Source organism: Triplophysa dalaica, chromosome 19, assembly GCF_015846415.1.
Source record: "Triplophysa dalaica isolate WHDGS20190420 chromosome 19, ASM1584641v1, whole genome shotgun sequence".
NCBI lineage: Eukaryota > Metazoa > Chordata > Actinopteri > Cypriniformes > Nemacheilidae > Triplophysa > Triplophysa dalaica.
In genome coordinates this window covers 16322501-16340835 of record NC_079560.1, presented here as the reverse complement: position 1 = coordinate 16340835, position 18335 = coordinate 16322501, and the positions used below count along the sequence as shown (strand labels likewise).

Sequence of the window (18335 nt, the reverse complement as noted above, 5' to 3'; positions counted from 1 at the left end):
TATTTTAATTATTACCATTCAAAAGTATAATTGAGAGCTATCATGTCTAACAGGTAGGAAATATACAGAATTTTAATTGAATGCACTTCTCATACATTTTACAGTCTTTAACGCTAAATTCTAAAACTTAAATATTTCTGAAAAAATGTATAGCATGCGTTAACACATTAATCTTGACATCCATAATATTTATTTGATAGTTTTCGCCATTTTTCTTGTTAATTTGTTGTCTTTTTCTGTCTTTTTATAGCTTTGACCTTATTTCCAAAATAAACTGTAAAAAAAAGAAATCTTAAAAAAAAGACATTTCCTGGCAGCTGGGGTGCCAGAAGTAAACTGTAAAATAACGGGTTTTCCCCTCAAAGCTATATTTCCCTGTTTTCTTGTAAATTTGCTGTCTTTTTCTGTTGTTTTAATACCTAGTTTAAAAGAACTGTATATTTGTATGGCAGACAACTCAACATCATAGTGCACTGATTCTCAAGTGTCAGAATTTTTGTTTTAGTGTGAACTGTCCCTTTTTCATGTGTCTGGACAGATCGAAAATGCCAATGACGTGTTGATTTTGCCCCTGGAGAGATTCAGGAAGGAGCAGATTGGAGCTGCCAAGGTCAGTGCAGAACTTCCCGTTATAGATGATTTGAAGGTCAATAAGAGAACAGTTGACATTAAGCGCCGTCATGTTATCTTTTTACAGTATATTCGACGTGGTTAATGTCACATTCATACATCATTCAAGCAACCCAAGTGGGTTAATAAATGTCTTCTTAAGCAAAACAAACTGTGTGAGAGAACAATTTTTTGAACTTGACTTTAAATATAATCTCACAACAAACCATGAGACAATAGGAAACCGCAGAGATGTGTTTTTGTTGGCCAACCCAGAAGTTAGCGCTGCAGTGGTTCCCCCGACCGAAAGCCTATGCATTTAGCCTGTAGACTTTTGTTAGATCGCAAAAAATAAGCTTTGTGATTAACAAACGTTTATGATGTTTACGCTTTTTTTATATGAAGATAATCTTCATATAAAAAAATATTCCAACATTTGTTACTTTTAAAGCCAAAATACATTTTTTTTGGTCTTGAGGGACCCATGCAGACCCCGGTCCTCTGGTGAAGAGACACTGCTTTAAGGCAACACTGCCATCTGTTGGCTCTGATGTGTCAACACGTGTTTTTAATGCTCCTGCTGGAAAGTCAATCTGCTTCAGTTTTACACAATTTATGCGTAACTCACTTTTCTTCTGGTTTAGGATTGAAACGACAATGAAAATTTGTTACAATTAATTCAAACTTATTTCGCAAGGGATGTTTGATGGCGACGCTAGTAGGAATAAAGTTTTATATATTTGATAAAGTATTATTTGGAAGAGTTTGATGTTGCTTGTTCAGTGAGCCCCTCTTCCTTCATTTTATCCAATTCTGTAGTCCAAAGAGACCCGAGCTGAGTCTCAGGACTGATGTCCTCCCCAGAACGCAAGCCAAATTTGTTAACTAGTTTTGTTGACCTCAGATGCGCAGGTGAACTTGTGATATCTAGTTTGGCGAATGAGGCATAAGTGTTTGATTCACAAGTGACAAATCGGATGCATACACACCCGTTACTGTGAACACACATCTGGTTATTGGACACTTACACGTGTGGAGTTCAGGGACCACAAAAGGGATAGTTCCCAAAATATGTTGTCTCTTCATTCCTTAAGAACACAATAGGAGAAGTCTTGTCTGAGGTTCTCTGCATGGGAACTACAGGCTGTTATACTCCAAAAAGACTCAAATATAAACGGTAAATCCATAGTGTTCTGAAACCACATGACAGGATTTGCAGTTGAAAACGTATGACCAGAATATCTTGTTCGTTAAGTCACATTTTTGTAACTTTTTGCATGTTTGAGTTCGCTCAGTTTGTTTTCTTGTGTGTGTGCCGCAGGAGGCGAAAAAGAAATATGACAAAGAAACAGAGAAGTATTGTGCAGTGCTGGAGAAACACCTGAGCCTGTCTGCCAAGAAGAAGGAAGCCCACCTTCATGAAGTATGTTAAGCATGCGCCATTTTACTAAATGGTCATGTGTGCACTTCTCCTTTTTGGGACTTTTTCTTATTGCGTATTAACTTTAGAAATATTTTAAGTGGCTGTCACTCAGACGAAATGGAGTTATTACATCAGCAAATCGACATTTGCAGGTTCGTTATTCCCAGATAACAACCTCTCAAAACTTATAACACATGGTAACTCTTTAACAAGACACTGTACTACGAAAACAGCAACACAACTGATTAAAACAAAAGCCGGATTTAGAGCTTGCGAGAGGTCTTACAGACAGTTAAGTTAAATATGACATGTCACCTGTAAGAACACACCTTAGACGAATTTCATGCACTGTTCCTTTGAAGGGCACTTCACGAGTACTAGTCGTTCAAGATGAAGAGATATTGTTGTTCATTGCTCATTTGTGCAAGTGTATTTTAAACGGCCACATTATGACATACAATCGCGTTTGCCTTCTCCAGAGTTCACACATCAAGGTCTCTGCTTACCCTCAACAGCTTGTAACGTAAATCAACCAATTATAATTGAGGACTGGAAGTGTCTGCTTTATTGATTTTAAATATTTACAGTCCAGTTATTATTTAAATTCCAATTTCAAAGTCCAAATATTATATTAAAAGCTCTTTGTTCTGTAAAAGGGTGTACTTGCAATATTATGTCATAAATTAATGAATGGCATTAAATATTTTTATAAATGACAATAATATCGACTATCGCATTATTTCTGATGCAATTAATCGGGAAACAAAAATTTGTTTCTGCGACAGGCCTAAATATATCGTTTAATAACATTTGTTTTGTTCCATTTTTGTTTCCTCAGGCAGATAACCAGGTGGATCACGTGAGGCATCACTTCTACGAAGTCTCGCTGGAATACGTCTTTAAAGTCCAGGAGGTTCAGGAGAGGAAGATGTTTGAGTTTGTGGAACCGGTAACACATCTTCAACACAACTTTGTCTTTATTTCTGAGAGCATCTCTGTGTATCTTACATTTATTACAAAATACATAAGTTTCTGTAGGACAATAATGATATCAGATGTTAACAGTATCGTCATGAATGATCAACACATTTATATGGCATAACATGACATTGAGGTTTTTTGTGTTTGTGTGTAACAGTAATTGAATGTTTTCATACAAATTTAAAGTAAATTTAATTTAAAGTCAAAAAAGATTATATACATTTTCTGATCGCTGACTGCTGCTGTGCTTAATGTTTTTGTGTGTAGTTGCTGGCGTTTCTACAGGGTCTCTTCACGTATTATCACCATGGGTACGAACTGGCCAAAGACTTTAACCATTTCAAGACAGACCTCACCATCAGCATTCAAAATGTGAGTCAACAGCATCATCTTTGTTTCAAACCTCTGTACAAACCATTAGAGAGAGTTCACTGTACTAATGTATATTATAGACCAAAACAGCACTACATTCAATAAGGTCACAACTTCATTTTTTTAACGTTTCACTGATTTTGCTTTGAAAAAAAATAATAATAAAATCATTCACTTTGTTTTTTATCTTTTTCTAGAATTAGGGAGAAATATGCACAGCAATAAATGATATGTGCTTGATTTTTTTCATGTCAAATTTGACAAGTTGTTACAAGTGTTCTCCAAAAGACGCTATATTGTTACATTTCTTTACATCTGTTAATAACCTGCACCTGCTTTTGAAATCCAGTTAGAAATGGTAGTAATTCAGGGTGGGAATCACAGGATACCTCAAGATACGATTCGATTTATTGCTTGACAATCCTATAACGTTACACCGCGGTATCTATGACTCTATGGAAACAAAATGGCCATGAAAAGGATAAGTGCAACATTTGTCACTTTACTTAAAGTGTCAGGAAACCTCACCTTTCAGCTACATTCTACCTCGCTGTCGTTTTTAAAAAATACTATTAAAATGGGCGTGAACGCTGTGAGCCGTTACAATACGGTGAAGATTCAGGCATGGGAGAAGGGCTCTCCAATCACAAGGTTCTGTCATGAATAATGAGGAGAAGTGTCTTCTCATTGGTCAAGAAAACAGTCTTATAAATAATCATGACACACGGTGTCATTGATGTACTATAGTACATCACCACGTCACATCCTTTGACGTTGGCCAGATGAGGATTTTAAACCTGGAAGGCAAAAAATAGCGCAAAAAAGCTAGAAATTAACTCGTTTTCTCTACTGTAATAACATACAGCTGCTAACATTGTTATCTATGATGTGCAACACTATTTTGTTTACATCTAAATAAATGTTGTTTAGTGTTTTGTTGCTCTTTAAGGTTTCAGTTGGTAAATTAATAACATATTACCAACATGAGGAACATTTCAATTTATCATTTTATGCTTAAATTAAAAGCTTATCTTTGTGTATTTTACATATATACATAATAGTCTGTGTTTTTTATATATATTTTTATTCTGTGTAGTGTTATTTGTATGCACAATGGGTTTGAGAGAAACACAATTTCAATCCTCCATATGTATGTACTGTACATGTGTCAGAATTGACAATAAAGCAGACTTTGACTTTGACTTGATTTAACTCCTTAAAGAAATTGTATAAACCAGGTACATGTTTACATATAAGTACATATCACTTTCTTTAAACCTAAGCACATTGACATTCATTCTCATTTGCAAGGAGCATCTATTATTTAGCTCTATCTGCAATCTCTTAACTCTTTCTCTGACTAGTTAACGTTTGTTCGCGTGTTAAGCGCCACCCTGTGGAGCCATGACGTAATAACGCTTGGAAATATATTTAAAGCTTTTTGTTTTATTACTGATTTAAAATATCAATGTTTGGCACCAGCGTATCGATTCTCGAATCGTACGGAGGAGGACGACGATACATCGCCATGTCAATATATTGTCCCACCCCTAGTAGGAAGTGTATGTATGACTGTGTGTGTGTGTTTGTTCTCTTGCAGACGAGGAACCGGTTCGAGAGCACAAGATCAGAGGTGGAATGCCTGATGAAGAAGATGAAAGAAAACCCGCACGAACACAAGAGCATCAGCCCGCACACCATGGAGGGATATCTGTGTGTGCAGGAGAAACGTATGTATTTAAAACAATAGGGCGCTGGATGTAAAAAACTCATTTGTTTTCTTCAAAAAGTATAAAACTTTGGAAACAGACCTCTTCTGTAGGAAATAGAAGGCAGTGTGATTTCAAATCATGTGTAAACGTCAAATTTCTACTGAACACAACTCCTTTTATGTTCATATTTACAAACTGTAAGATTTTACATAAGCAGCAATGCATCATGGGATTAGTAGTTCATATACTATGTTGTGTTTAATTTCTTAATCAAATCCCTTTATTGTCACTCAACCATATACACAAGTGCAACAGTAGGTGAACAACTTGGGTGCAGTTCCGACCAACATGGCAGTATGACAGATTCCAAGTAACAAAGAATTACAATACTTTACTGTAGACATTTCTTGTACATATTTACACAGTAAACATTTCTGTACAAGTATTACACCATAATATAACGAATAACACATCATTTACATGTAACTACACAGCAAATGTACACAATGTGCGTAGTGTACACATTATAATGACACTTAATTTTATTTAATAAAAGGGTTTGTGATGTTAAGCTGTTTTGTTTTGTTAGCTCGAGCTCTTTATTGTATATTTGGAAGTGTATAGAGAACCTAGGTTACAAATTAACTTGTACAGTTACTGTTGCATTTTTTTTATGAAACGATGTGCATTATAAAACCTGATATTTGGTCTTCCATTGAATACGTTTCATTGTTGTGTTAGAATCACTAGTTAATTCTGTGTTGTTTTCTGAACAGGTTCCTTTGTGTCCACCTGGGTAAAGTACTACTGCATCTACCATCGAGAGCCCAAGCGGATGACCCTGCTGCTCTTCGATCAAAAGTCTGGGGGTAAATCTGTAAGTGTCCTGTCTTTTTTCATTTCTCTCCGTCTCTTTTTCAGTCCTGCACTTTGACCTTTGAATGGGAGAGCGGATGCCGGCAAAGCTTGTTTTTTTTTGTGCCGGCAGCGACGGGATTCTTATCTTAGAACGAGGAGCTGGGCCCTCCCCGCTCTCCAAGGCCACACATGAGGGGTTAATAGCGACCACATTTGGATTGGGTAGAATCCCACTGCACATGATGACTAAATCCCAGACCCCCCCCCCCCCCCCCCCCATGATCACACAAACCTGTAAAGTGCAGCAGAAAATCTAATGGAAAATGCGTTTTATTGTGATTGTCGTTTTTCTGTTGCTGAACTTAAACTGTATGGTGAATCTTAAAGGGATAATTCACTCAAAAATGAAAATTCTGTCATCATTTATTTATTACCCTTGAGTTGTTCCAAATGTGTGTAAATGTCCAAACAGATCTCAACACCCATTGACTACCATAGTAGGAAAAAAACATTGGTAGTCAAAAGTGCCCCAGAACAGTTTGCTGTCCGACATTCTTCAAAATGTTGTCTTCAATATATACATGTATTCAAATAACATGATGGAGTATTTTCTCCTACTATGGTAGACAATGGGTGTTAAGATCTGTTTGGTTATAAGCATTCTTCCAAATATCGTTCTCTGTGTTCATCAGAACAAAGAAATGTATACACAACTCAAAGGTGAGTAGATGATGATAGAATGTGAATTTTGGGGTGATGTATTACCTTAACAAGGGTTGGGCAAAAACAAAAAAAATTGATTAAAAGGGATGAAAAGTTTAATAAAAGAACAGTCATATGATAGAGGTTATTCATGTTGTTGTGTTGGCCTAAATTCATCCGTTGTATGATGTATGTTCAGTTCCTTTGGGCTAAATCTTCCAAAGTTTTTTTTTTCCTTTTTTTATGTAAGTATGTTTATAACACTAAACTTAGCATTATAATAACTTTGCGTCCAATTACAAAAAAATAGTTAACTCTTAGGGTGTTTCTTAAGTTCTTAAACTTATACTACTTTCTTATACTACTTCTATGGAAGTCACTGTATATTTAACATCAGACTCTCTGTTTGTTTCATTTTGTTGAACGTTGGAAAAACACGATTGTTGAGTTTTCCTTTGGCTATTTGAGCAAAGTTTACACAACTTTGACAACTAACGCTGCTGAGAAACCCTGAAAAGTGAAAAAGGTCCATTGATATTCTTAAAGGGATAGTTCACCCCCCCAATAAAATAATTAACTCACCTTCGAGTTGTTCCAAATCTGTATACATTTCTTTGTTCTGATGAACACTGAGAAAGATATTTGGAAGAATGCTTGGAACCAAACAGATTTTGCCCCCCATTGAATAACCATTGTAGGAAAAAGTCAAAAGTGGCCCAGAACTGTTTGCTGTCCTGGATTCTTCAAAATATCTACTTTTGTACTTCTCAACACAACAAAAAAATACAACATAATTTTTCCTACTATGGGAGTCAATCGGGGGCCAAATCTGTCTGGTTATAAGCATTCTTCCAAAAATCTTTCTCTGTACTCATCGGAACAAAGAAATGTATAATGATTGGGAACAACTCGAAGGTGAGTTAATTCATTTTTGTGTGAAGTATCCCTTTAAAATGATAGTTCACCCAAGAATCACACTTCCGGCATCATTTACTGTAACATCATGACTGTCTTTCTTCTGTAGAACACAAAAGAAAATATTTTGAAGAATATTTGTAACCAAAAAACACTGACCGTTGTTTGAACACTAAAACCACGGAGACATTTCTCAAACTATCTTCTTTTGTGTTCCACACAAGAAAGAGTCCTATACAGGCAATTTTATTTTTATAAGTTCTCTGTGTTTAGCAAAAGAAGAAAAGTCAAACAAACATCAGGAGGGCGAAGCAAACTTTTATTTTTTGGGGGAACTGTCGCTTTAAGCTCTGAACTCCAAGTTTCCTTGCGTAACGCAAACATTACATTACCACCCTCAAGATGACTTCAGATTACCACTAAAGAGGCGCGAGGGAACACTAGAAAGCAGTCACTCAGCAGGGTGCATGGATGAAAAGATGAGACTGTTAATGGAGAGGTGGTGGTGGAATGGGAGGGCATGACAGCGCTCTGGTAATTGACTTGACAGGCATTCGTCAGGCCTGTTGCTAGTTTGTGAAGAACTTGTGAAGTGTCCGAATAAAAATAGCAGGCCACATATGAACCTCATACCTTGGCTGCTCTTTTTAAGAAGTTACATATATAGAGTAACCTGACACTTTGTCGTACATTTATATAATCTTCAATGTGATGACAGCATAGTGTGTAAATATAGAGCATCTGCTCACACTTTCCTGTAAATGTGCCAGACTTACATAAACAAGAAATTTTATTGACAAAGCAATTTAAGTTTTATGGTCTTTTTTTAAGGGAGATGAGGAAAGCTTCACGCTCAAATCCTGCACCCGGAGGAAAACGGACTCTATTGAGAAGAGGTTCTGCTTTGACATCGAAGCTATAGACCGGTGAGTCGCTGAGACGCATATTCTTCACCAGGTGGCGCTTTGGTCCACGTAACGCCAGGCGGCAGGATAAACTTCCTGGCTTGTGCTCAGGAAGGGGGATGTTAACAAGGACTGGCAGGGCAGAAAGACGCAGTACACTGCAGATTGCTTTGAGCTGTCAGAACTGTCGCAGTAACTGGGAAGAGATACAAAAAGTGGTTCTGTAATGGATCTAAGGTGGAGGAGTGGTCATGAATACCTTAGAATTTATAAGGGCCCGTCCCAAATGATGCTTAACGTCCGTGACGTAATGTGGGACTGTTGGGCAGCAGTCTGCTCCAAAATGTTTTTATTTTCTGCTACTATCTTTTAAACAATTGGATAGAAGAAGTTGCAATCGGAAAAAATATTTTAAAAGGTCTATATTTTTAAAGATAGTTTTGGATTGGTTTAAACATAACTTAAGAAATTAATAAAGTGAAACCTTATAATGCAAAACGAAGAAATATTGAAGATTCCAGGTTACATTGTTAATTTGTACAAAAGGTCAGATTTTCTAGCTGTGCACCAAGCGCGGTTCATTGTAACCCTTTCCGGTCTGCGCGCGCGGCTTCTCTTGCATGAAGAGCAGCAAACGTGTGCTTATTTTAACAACTGTTGTGCAGACACACAGAGCAGATAAATAGACACACAGCAGTAAACAAAGTGCAGCAATATTAAAGTATCTGTCAGTCTGTGTACTGTTTGCTGTATGTCTCCAAGCTTTCGAGCAGATTTCTGATATTTTATGAACCATAATGTTTTTATCTACATTTAGCATTAGCATTTTTGATCAGCATGTAAACATTTGTGACTCTGTGAAAACCCAGACTAAAGTATCATAATCAAATTGATTATTAGATATATATAACAAGCATCAAAGATTTTTTCAAGCATTAATTTCACTAAGATCTTACAAATATAAATTTATCAGACTTCTATCAAGAGGGCATTACCCTAAGCCACAGAGCCTACAATACATACATACTGTGGATATCAAAATATGAAATAAATTGCCTGATAGAAGAGCATATCTTTTATGCAATATATCCAACTGGACTAAATTGATTGAATATTTATTTATTTTAAAAAAACGTATTCTCGGAACCTCCGTTTGGGAGAAAATATAAAGGCTGGACCTCTTGAACTTTAATTGAATACCTCTGATTATTCATTTCAGGCAGAGCTTCAGCTCAAACAGCTGTTTATGAGCATTGTTTGCTCGTGTTGGATATTTAAGCGAAATTTGAAAATGCATCAATCCTCCTTTGTCATGAAATTGTTAGTTTTTTTTATCCTGTTATTTGATGTAGCACTACCAGTAAAAGTGTAAATCTTTTCAACCTTAGTATAGTAGTACTATTATCAATTGTATCTGTGAATTTTGAATAAAAGCATCTAAAATCCATTTAAACTAAAATATGCTAAAATATATTTTAACATTTTCAGAGTTGCCACCATTTGACAGAAAATTGCAAAATCATACACTTTTATCATCCAGCTTCTTGAGGTTTCACAATGGGAAGCTTTTTAAGGAGTATTGAACGAGTTCCCATCTTTTCAGAGCTCCCATCGGCTGCATTTTCTTTATTATTTGGTCCAAGTCATCTTTTAAAAAAAAAATTTAATTAATTGTTTTTGGTTTCTAAGGACAGCAATTGGAAAGTTGGCACAATTATTTTTTTATTTGTCTACAAAAGTAATTTCCTACATGTAAGCATACAACATGAGAGTAATTTTGAGATTTATTTATTTTTAAGATCATTTGAAACATTTCAGTCAAGCGTTTCCAAACTTTTGTCCGTTATTGTGTGTGATGTTCAAATCTACTCTGCAGCTGCGATGAGAAAAGTCTTACATAAAACCACAATGTGATTAATGGGGGTTTCACCTGTGGGCTTTCTTTCTGACCCTCTGGACTCACACTCGCTTTAAAAAAACGTCTGTGAATGTTGGATGAGCATGAGGATGGATCTGTACCTGACACGACCTGTGTCTGAATTCACCGTTCACTCGTTCTGTCCTCATATAGTGAATAATGTGAATTGAATGCGTTTTGGGATTACGCTGACATTTAAAGGATCACTAAGGAAACCAGTAATGGTCATCACCATCTCGCCGTCTGAACACACGCATGTGATTTTCACAATTTGGAAAATGGCAATACAGACAAAGAGATTCGTGAAAGTCAGACAGTGAATGATTGTTGTCAATGATGCTTACAGTGATTAAGCAGAACATGAAGTAGACGGCATTGTGCTCGCTGTACCTTTTATTTGAAAACCTCTTAATATTTCATCATGGCAGGTGAATCGGCACAAATATTTTTGCTTGTTTTAGATGTAATGCATTGTGTATACACGATTTAAGGTTAAAAACTCTGTAATTTCCACATACAGTACATGTTTGTATCACCCCTTTTTTGAGTTTGTGGAAAGACTAGACAGATTTATGACAATCCAAGAAAAGTTGTCATTTTTGGTAGCTTGTATGTTTTCAAACTTTACTTCTTCTCTGGTCACATGGATAGCGATGAGAAAAATCTAAGTCTTATTTATGGGTTTTTCTTCATCTGTAGGCATTCTGATCCCCAGGACTCACTTCTGATCCCCATTCCTTGCTTTAGGAATGCTTTAAAACAGCCGTAAATGTCGGAAAAACATCCAGACAGATGTTTTAACCGAATGTTTTAACGGATCAGTCTCTGTGACTGTATTTACACCGCTAACAAAAAATGCACGGTTTCATTCTGTGTTTAACCAATCGGAATACCTCGAGACGCTTTCTGCCTGCCAGTCTTTTTACAAGTTCGCAGGACGAACCTTATATGGGACACGGGACACGGATAGTTTGTCATTTGAGGGTGTTTGAAATGGGGCGTGTCTTATTTGGTGTTTTGGTTTAGATCAGGAGTCTTCAACTAAAATTGCTTGAGGTCCAGTAAATGAACCCTCCTCACCAGCCGAGGTCAGGGCAATTAAATACCTAAAAACATGAATTAATGGGTTTTGGCAGCCCTAAGAAATAAACATGTCTTTTTATATCTATATGACAACACAATATAATGAAGGTAAATGTGCAAAAATGCCCTAATCTCTAAACCTGAACAGAACATACATTCATTTCAACTTTAACAACTTTAAAAGATCTAAATAGTTGTTTTCTGCTGAACTAAGATGAACAAATAGCAGCATCAAGTTGTGACTGAACATCTTCTGATAACATTTCAGCTCTTCTTGTGGCTGTTGCAGCTGGAAGGGAGGTTTGTTTAATATTTTCGTTTAGTTCATGTCTTTATTTTCCTTCTAAAAGTGTTTCACACGCAGCCTCCATGCACTCTTTTACTATTTCCCCATCAGTAAAGGGCTTGTTATGTTCCCTTAGATCCACTGTATTCTTAGTGAACATTCATAAGATCGTCGCTGGGCGGTAAGTGAGTGAGGGAGGAGCCGTGTATAGATCGCTCCTTCTGGGCTTTGAGCTGATATATTTCCGTGCGTGAATGTTGAAGCAGGAAGAATAGAAGCAGTGTGTCGTCCCATTTATCTTGGAAAACATGCTTTTCAGGGTCAACTTTTCTAACTTTTGAAAAGGACATTGTTTTTCAGTCACTGTCAGCTACATCTGTCTGTGCTGTGCAGCGAGTCTGTCTCGGCTATCTTCACTCCACAGCGTTGATGTCTGAACGTACCAACAGTGCTCATATGTTAACTGTCCGTGGGGCAGTAGGACCCAAACTGCTACTGAGCGTACCCTGATGTGCCTGGTATAACTTTGACTTCATTAGAAAATAATGTTAGGCTCTTTTATTTATTACGTCAAAAGGATTTGAGGTCGGACGCATCTCTCGGACTGGTGTCCGCTAGTTGGTGACCCCTGGTTTAGATCATTTATAGGACTTTTAACTCGTTCAAACGTATGTTTTAATTTGTTTACCGGTTATTTTCAATAGTGTTAAAACCTGAACTATTACCTGAACCATCATGAACAAATTACAAATTTCTTGCAATCTCTTTGTTGACAAAAGCTATTATTTAGCCTACACAAACAAACAAACATATTTGAAGTGTTATTTTCACTCCTGACATGTTGTTGTTGTTCTCAAAGTACTATATTTTTATGTGCATTTTGATTGTTTATTACATCGACTAACCATATGTGTTCAGGCCTGGGGTGATCACCATGCAGGCTATGTCGGAGGAAGACCGCAGACTCTGGATGGAAGCCATGGACGGAAGAGAGCCGGTACTTTATCTCAGAGATCACACATTTGTTTTGCTCTCGCATCTCATAGACAGAGCGTTTCACATGCGTTCTGAAAAGGCCTACATCTGATTAACTGTATTCTCCCTTGAACTGCATATTCATGAAGCTCCTGGGGTCTCATACATATGCACGTTAAGACCCTTTGCTCTGAATTCAGATACAGCACTTTGACCGTGTGTTTTTTATGACTAATGTTTCGGATGAAGCTGGGAGGTCTAAAGATAGTATATGACGCAGAGGTGGTTTCCTGCAACGAAAAACCTGCGTCAATTTTTCTGTCCACCCACAAAATAGTTTAACATGGTATACACTGGCATACTCATGAGAAAAATGTGTTTAATACCTCAATTATTTCTCCTGGAGAGCAAATGGGAATTTCTCCTTTAGAAGTTTTAGTGGAGATCTCAATGATGTCAGAAACCAAGCTCAGATTTGTCAAGACTGCAATCGATATTCAATATTGTTGAAGATCTTGATGTGAAATGAAACATTTGTTATCAAATTTAACCAAATCCATGTTATTTTACCTATTCAATTGACATTAATTGCAAAGCTGTTCTCTTCATGCATTTTTACAATCCTCTCATTAGTTTCTGTTTACAGTTCTGAGACATGAAACGACTAAAAACCTCTCTGGTATGATTTCCCGAGATATAAAAGAGCAACCACTAAGAAATAATCGATACATGGCGCAACAGGTTATTCAACTTCAAACACTCCATCTTTTTTTTTATACAAAAGTCTGACATATTTGCCTGGTACACCGAGTGATGGGCTGTGGCCACACGCCGAAAACAGGTGTTAAATAGAGCTTTGTTTAAAAGAGATGCTTGTGTTCATCATCTATTGATAATGGTAGCTGTAATTATATAATTAATCGATGATAAAATAAACATGAAATGACAGAGGTGTTTATAATTGGGCAAATATTCAGTCGTGTCACGCCAGTTTAGATGTCTGGAGTGATGCTGATCCAGTGAAATACACCAGATCACGTCGGTGCGCCAGCATCATGCCTGTCTTAACCAGCCTGCGAGCTGTTGAATTGCGTCCTAAACTAACATTTTGCATTCAGCACTTCTATTTTGGGTTTGTTAGCGTGATGGCATTTGCATTATTTTTGCCTACCAGGTGCAAGACAGACAGTGCATGCAAATAAACAATTAGTTGATATTGGCCGCAGTTTATTACGAGTTAAAGTTGATTTTGTCTGTTTTTTAGTACGAATATCTAAGAATACTTTGAGTTAATTTGAAAAAAAAAAGATAACTTCAAACGTTTAAAATAAACATATTTCGGGTTATTTTGATGAAGTAATAATAGATAAAATTGCAGCTATCTAACACATTAAAAACAAGATGTATCTGTCGTTGCAAATTATAACAAGATACATTGATGTCAGAAGTTAAATGACAAGATATCATAATATTAAGTCTCGTTTACTGAAATAATTAATCGAAATAAAGTGAGTTTATATTTACAACAACACAAATATTTGCCAATAGAGTAAGAAAATATTAAATGCTTAATTCAAGGTTTTCAACTTATTTTTTCATTTAAATAAAAATGTACTTCTGAAAGCAAAACTTAAAGAGTATCATCATTTTAATTCTTAGTTTTGTATGTTAATTTATAGTCATCATGAAATAAAATTGAACAATTGTTATTTTTCATGTAATTTGCGCTGTGTATTATAATGATTTATTTGCGTGGGTCATTTTTCGCCGTCATAATCTTTAATCAAAATCAGAAACTTTTCCTCTCCCTCCGAACGACATCTTCCCTCCGAATGTATCGACGTACTGTATGTCATCACCTGAGGGCGGGTCTATACAGACTATCCAACGGCAAGGCTTCCAACAATCCAATCAATTCCCAAAAGTCTAAATCAAGCCCCGCCCTACATTGAACAGCCAAATGCTGTTTTACGTCTCACTTTGGAAGACACTGCATCACAATTTTCGTTTCATGACAACATTAAGAATTTCCTGAAATTTGCTCTAGAAAACCTGAGAAAATAGTAAGAAATATTTTTTGAATTGTGGTTGCATCCTAAGAGCAATAAGTTAACATACTATGAGCTCTGAAACACACAGCACAAATCTGCGTCAGTATGATGCGCTGAAACGGCATGTTTGCATTTGGTGCTCATTACGTAAATAGATTTTCATTTTTATACAAAATTGTGTTAAAGCCAAAACTATAATCAAAATGTCTCATCTCACAGGTTTACACCTTGAATCGTGACAGCCAGAATGAAGCCAGTAAGTGTGCTGCCAATTCAGTCATCCGCCATCGCATATACTTGCCTGGTGGGGGTGTGTGTGGGGGGGTTGACTATTAAAGGAACAGTACACAGAAAATAATTTATATATATTCAACCTCACCTGTATTTTTGTTCAGTACCAGATGCCCTTCTTTATCACTTTCATGAACACATTGTTACTCTTAACCGTGTTTGTTTTTACTAACTGCTTCTTTGTCTCAATGTAGTGGCGCAGTTGGATGTCATCGGCTTTAACGTCGTCAAAAAGTTCATCTATGCCGTGGAAACGAGAGGTAAGCTAGTTTGGTGTTTCTGTATGAGCGTGCAGGTCAGATGGTCAAGTGATCTCGTGTGATGATGGTCTCTTGTGATGTAACAGGTATTGATGAACAGGGCCTGTACAGGATCGTTGGTGTTAACTCCAGAGTTCAGAAACTGATCAGCATGGCAATGGGTGAGAGACATCACGCTGTCATTCATTTCTATTAGCTTCAGGAGATTGAAATGAAATAGTTTTGCCAGACATGTATATTTTCCTACTTTGAGTGTTTGGACTTATACAGTGTTAAAATCCATCAAATAATTTTTTTACTTTCAGGGCTGGAAAGGATTTTTAGGGCAATAGTTCAAATATTTACATGCCCTGCCAACATTTTCACCCCTCCCTCCAGTAATAACACAATTAAACAATTATATGTTTTTATAGCGTTCACATTCGCCATATTTTTAGATTTTCAAATGGTTTTATTGAATGCGTTTAATGACTTAAAAATTGGGTTTAATTTGCAGTAATTGTTGAGTCATACAACTTTATGACAGCTATACATTTCTAAACACAATTTTACCACAAAACGATGTTACATAGGGTAGAACATTATGGGTTTTATAACCTGTTCTAACTGATGCTTCAAGACCATCATAAATCATTATCACAGCGCAGCAGTGAACCAGTAGGACAAGTCATGTTACAAAATATTGTAACACTTTTTTTTTTATTACAAGAACAAAGCTGTAGCATAACCGCTAATAATGGTCACGATGTGCCAAAAATCGTATCCTTTTTTTTCCAAAAATATAATTTAACTATAAACTCAATATACATTTTAAATAATAAACCTGATACAGAACATCCACTACCGATTATTTTTGTTATGACATTATGATTTGTGTAATATTGTGATTTCCTTTTCACCCTCAAGATTGGCGTTGCTTTAATTTCAAAATGTTTTACTTGTAACATTACACTTACGTTTCTTTATGGTTCAACAATCGTCTCCGAATTTTTAAATATTCTTTTATATTTTACATCAATTTGCTTTTATTTGCCGATTTGGAGGGCCCAAAGTTAACTTCCGGTCTGTGTTTGTTGATGGGTCTTGCCAGTGGCTAATATAACTATTTAAGTGTTATTTAATTTATATGAATTTTAATTTATATTTAAATATTACACTTAAATAAGCAATTTGTTGAATTTGACTGTAGATTAATTCTATTAAACAAACAATATGTTGAATGGGTCGTATAGGTTTAGCCATACTTTTTACTTGCTAGCTAAAATCATTTACGTGTTATTTATTTTGCATGCAATCACACATAATCTACTGTTCTTTAATAATCTAAGTTATGGCCACAAAAGTGTGCATGCACAGTTTATAGTGAAAATCTGATCTAAGAAGTCATGTGATAGATGTTGAACGCATTGACCTCGAACGTTTGACACCTCGCTGAAGATGATTTATCTGATGCCCCTCCCATTCTGCACGGTATCAGCACACCACAAAATACCATACTGAATAATAGGCATTATTGTATTTACAATAATTCTCACCTGTTGAAGTTCAAACGCTCACTTAATTCTCGTCACGCTAGAGTGACAGGAATGCCGCCACACCTCGTGGTAAAAGCAGATGAATAGACTTGTGTGCTGTTGTGTCGCTGGAAGGGAAAGCACCAGCCTTCAACTGTCTCTCTAGGAGAATGATTTACTTTGACAGTTTTGCTTAACGAAATCATTTGCGATTCTGCTGACAATTACAGTTTTTCGGGGTATAGCATATATTTTTAGATGCACAAGACATACTGTCATGTGTGATAACTATACATAATGTGAAGTCATATTATGTGCAGAGTAGTGCTCGTTGACACATCAATCAATAGAACACCTGCTGCAACTATAATATTCTGTTTTTAGACCCCAAAACCTGTGCGGATGTGGAGCTGGACAGCACAGAGTGGGAGATCAAGACCATCACCAGCGCTATAAAGCACTATCTCAGGTACCACCAGCCCGACCGCAGCGTGTCAAAAGCTTTCACCTGCAGAGTTAGCACGATCGCCCGGGGCGTCACGCAGGGCGTTGAACACGCCTTATCAGCGCCGGCTAGATATAGAGCGACTGGAGGCTTATTTCTAAAATTAACTCTGAAAAAAAATCTCAACTCAGTTTCAGACACGTTTCTTATACAGAACATTTATGCATTTGGCAGATGCTTTATATGTTATCAGTTTATGGGCTCCCTAGAAACCAACCTACAACGGTTTCACCCGTAGATGAAAAGTCTTTCAAATTACTCACAATCGTGCCGTCCCAGATTTATGACTTTCTTTCTTCAGTTGTGCACACATGGGTAATTGTATTCAAATGCAGACATGTTACTCACAATGTTGAATCGGCAAACAACGCATACGTCCCTCATTAAAGTAATCCAATGACTCCAGTGGATTCATAAATGAAGAGTTTTTAAAATGTTTTCAAAAATTATGTTTTTTTAATTGTGCAATTCAATTAATATCAATCAAACTACAGTTGGTTTGTTTTAATTTAAGCCATAATAATTAAAAAAATACAGCTAACTAATACAATAAAACAAAACACAAAAACTAATAAAATAAAACAGAATAAAAACATGATTTATAATAAAAAAAACAGAGTTTTGGAATTTTGGAACCAAACTATTCAAATGTCTTCTGAAGTAAAAATGGTACATTTTTAAAAGAAAATGTTCTATATTTTGAGATTTTTTGCAAAATTGAAATGTTATCGGTTTATCGGTACTCAAGATTCAAATGGTGGTTCATGAATAACTTTAAATCTATTTAGTCATGAGATGTCTAAACATAGGATGGCATGAGTCAACTATTTGTAAAAAAAATGTGAATAAATCATTTGTAATAACCGTATTTTAATTTTTATTACAAATGAAATTGAAACCAGTTAATCAGAATTAAATCAAAAAAATCTAAAACCAGAATATCAAAGAACAGGGAGCAGACATGCTGATAAAATG

The 18335-nt window shown here is 36.1% G+C and overlaps 1 protein-coding gene across 2 annotated transcripts in view; it reads left to right on the top strand.

Moving 5' to 3' along the window:
- The window catches only part of LOC130407473 (rho GTPase-activating protein 26-like), a 74664-nt gene that overhangs the window by 33325 nt on the left and 23004 nt on the right, over window positions 1–18335 (top strand). For both annotated transcript variants that reach the window (XM_056730346.1, XM_056730347.1), the window contains exons 4-15: window positions 539–610; window positions 1931–2032; window positions 2871–2981; window positions 3281–3385; window positions 4986–5115; window positions 5874–5974; window positions 8404–8498; window positions 12683–12761; window positions 15010–15046; window positions 15276–15341; window positions 15428–15502; window positions 17240–17324. In XM_056730346.1, coding sequence (XP_056586324.1) covers window positions 539–610; window positions 1931–2032; window positions 2871–2981; window positions 3281–3385; window positions 4986–5115; window positions 5874–5974; window positions 8404–8498; window positions 12683–12761; window positions 15010–15046; window positions 15276–15341; window positions 15428–15502; window positions 17240–17324 — 1058 coding nt within the window. The remainder of the gene's footprint in view (window positions 1–538; window positions 611–1930; window positions 2033–2870; window positions 2982–3280; window positions 3386–4985; window positions 5116–5873; window positions 5975–8403; window positions 8499–12682; window positions 12762–15009; window positions 15047–15275; window positions 15342–15427; window positions 15503–17239; window positions 17325–18335) is intronic.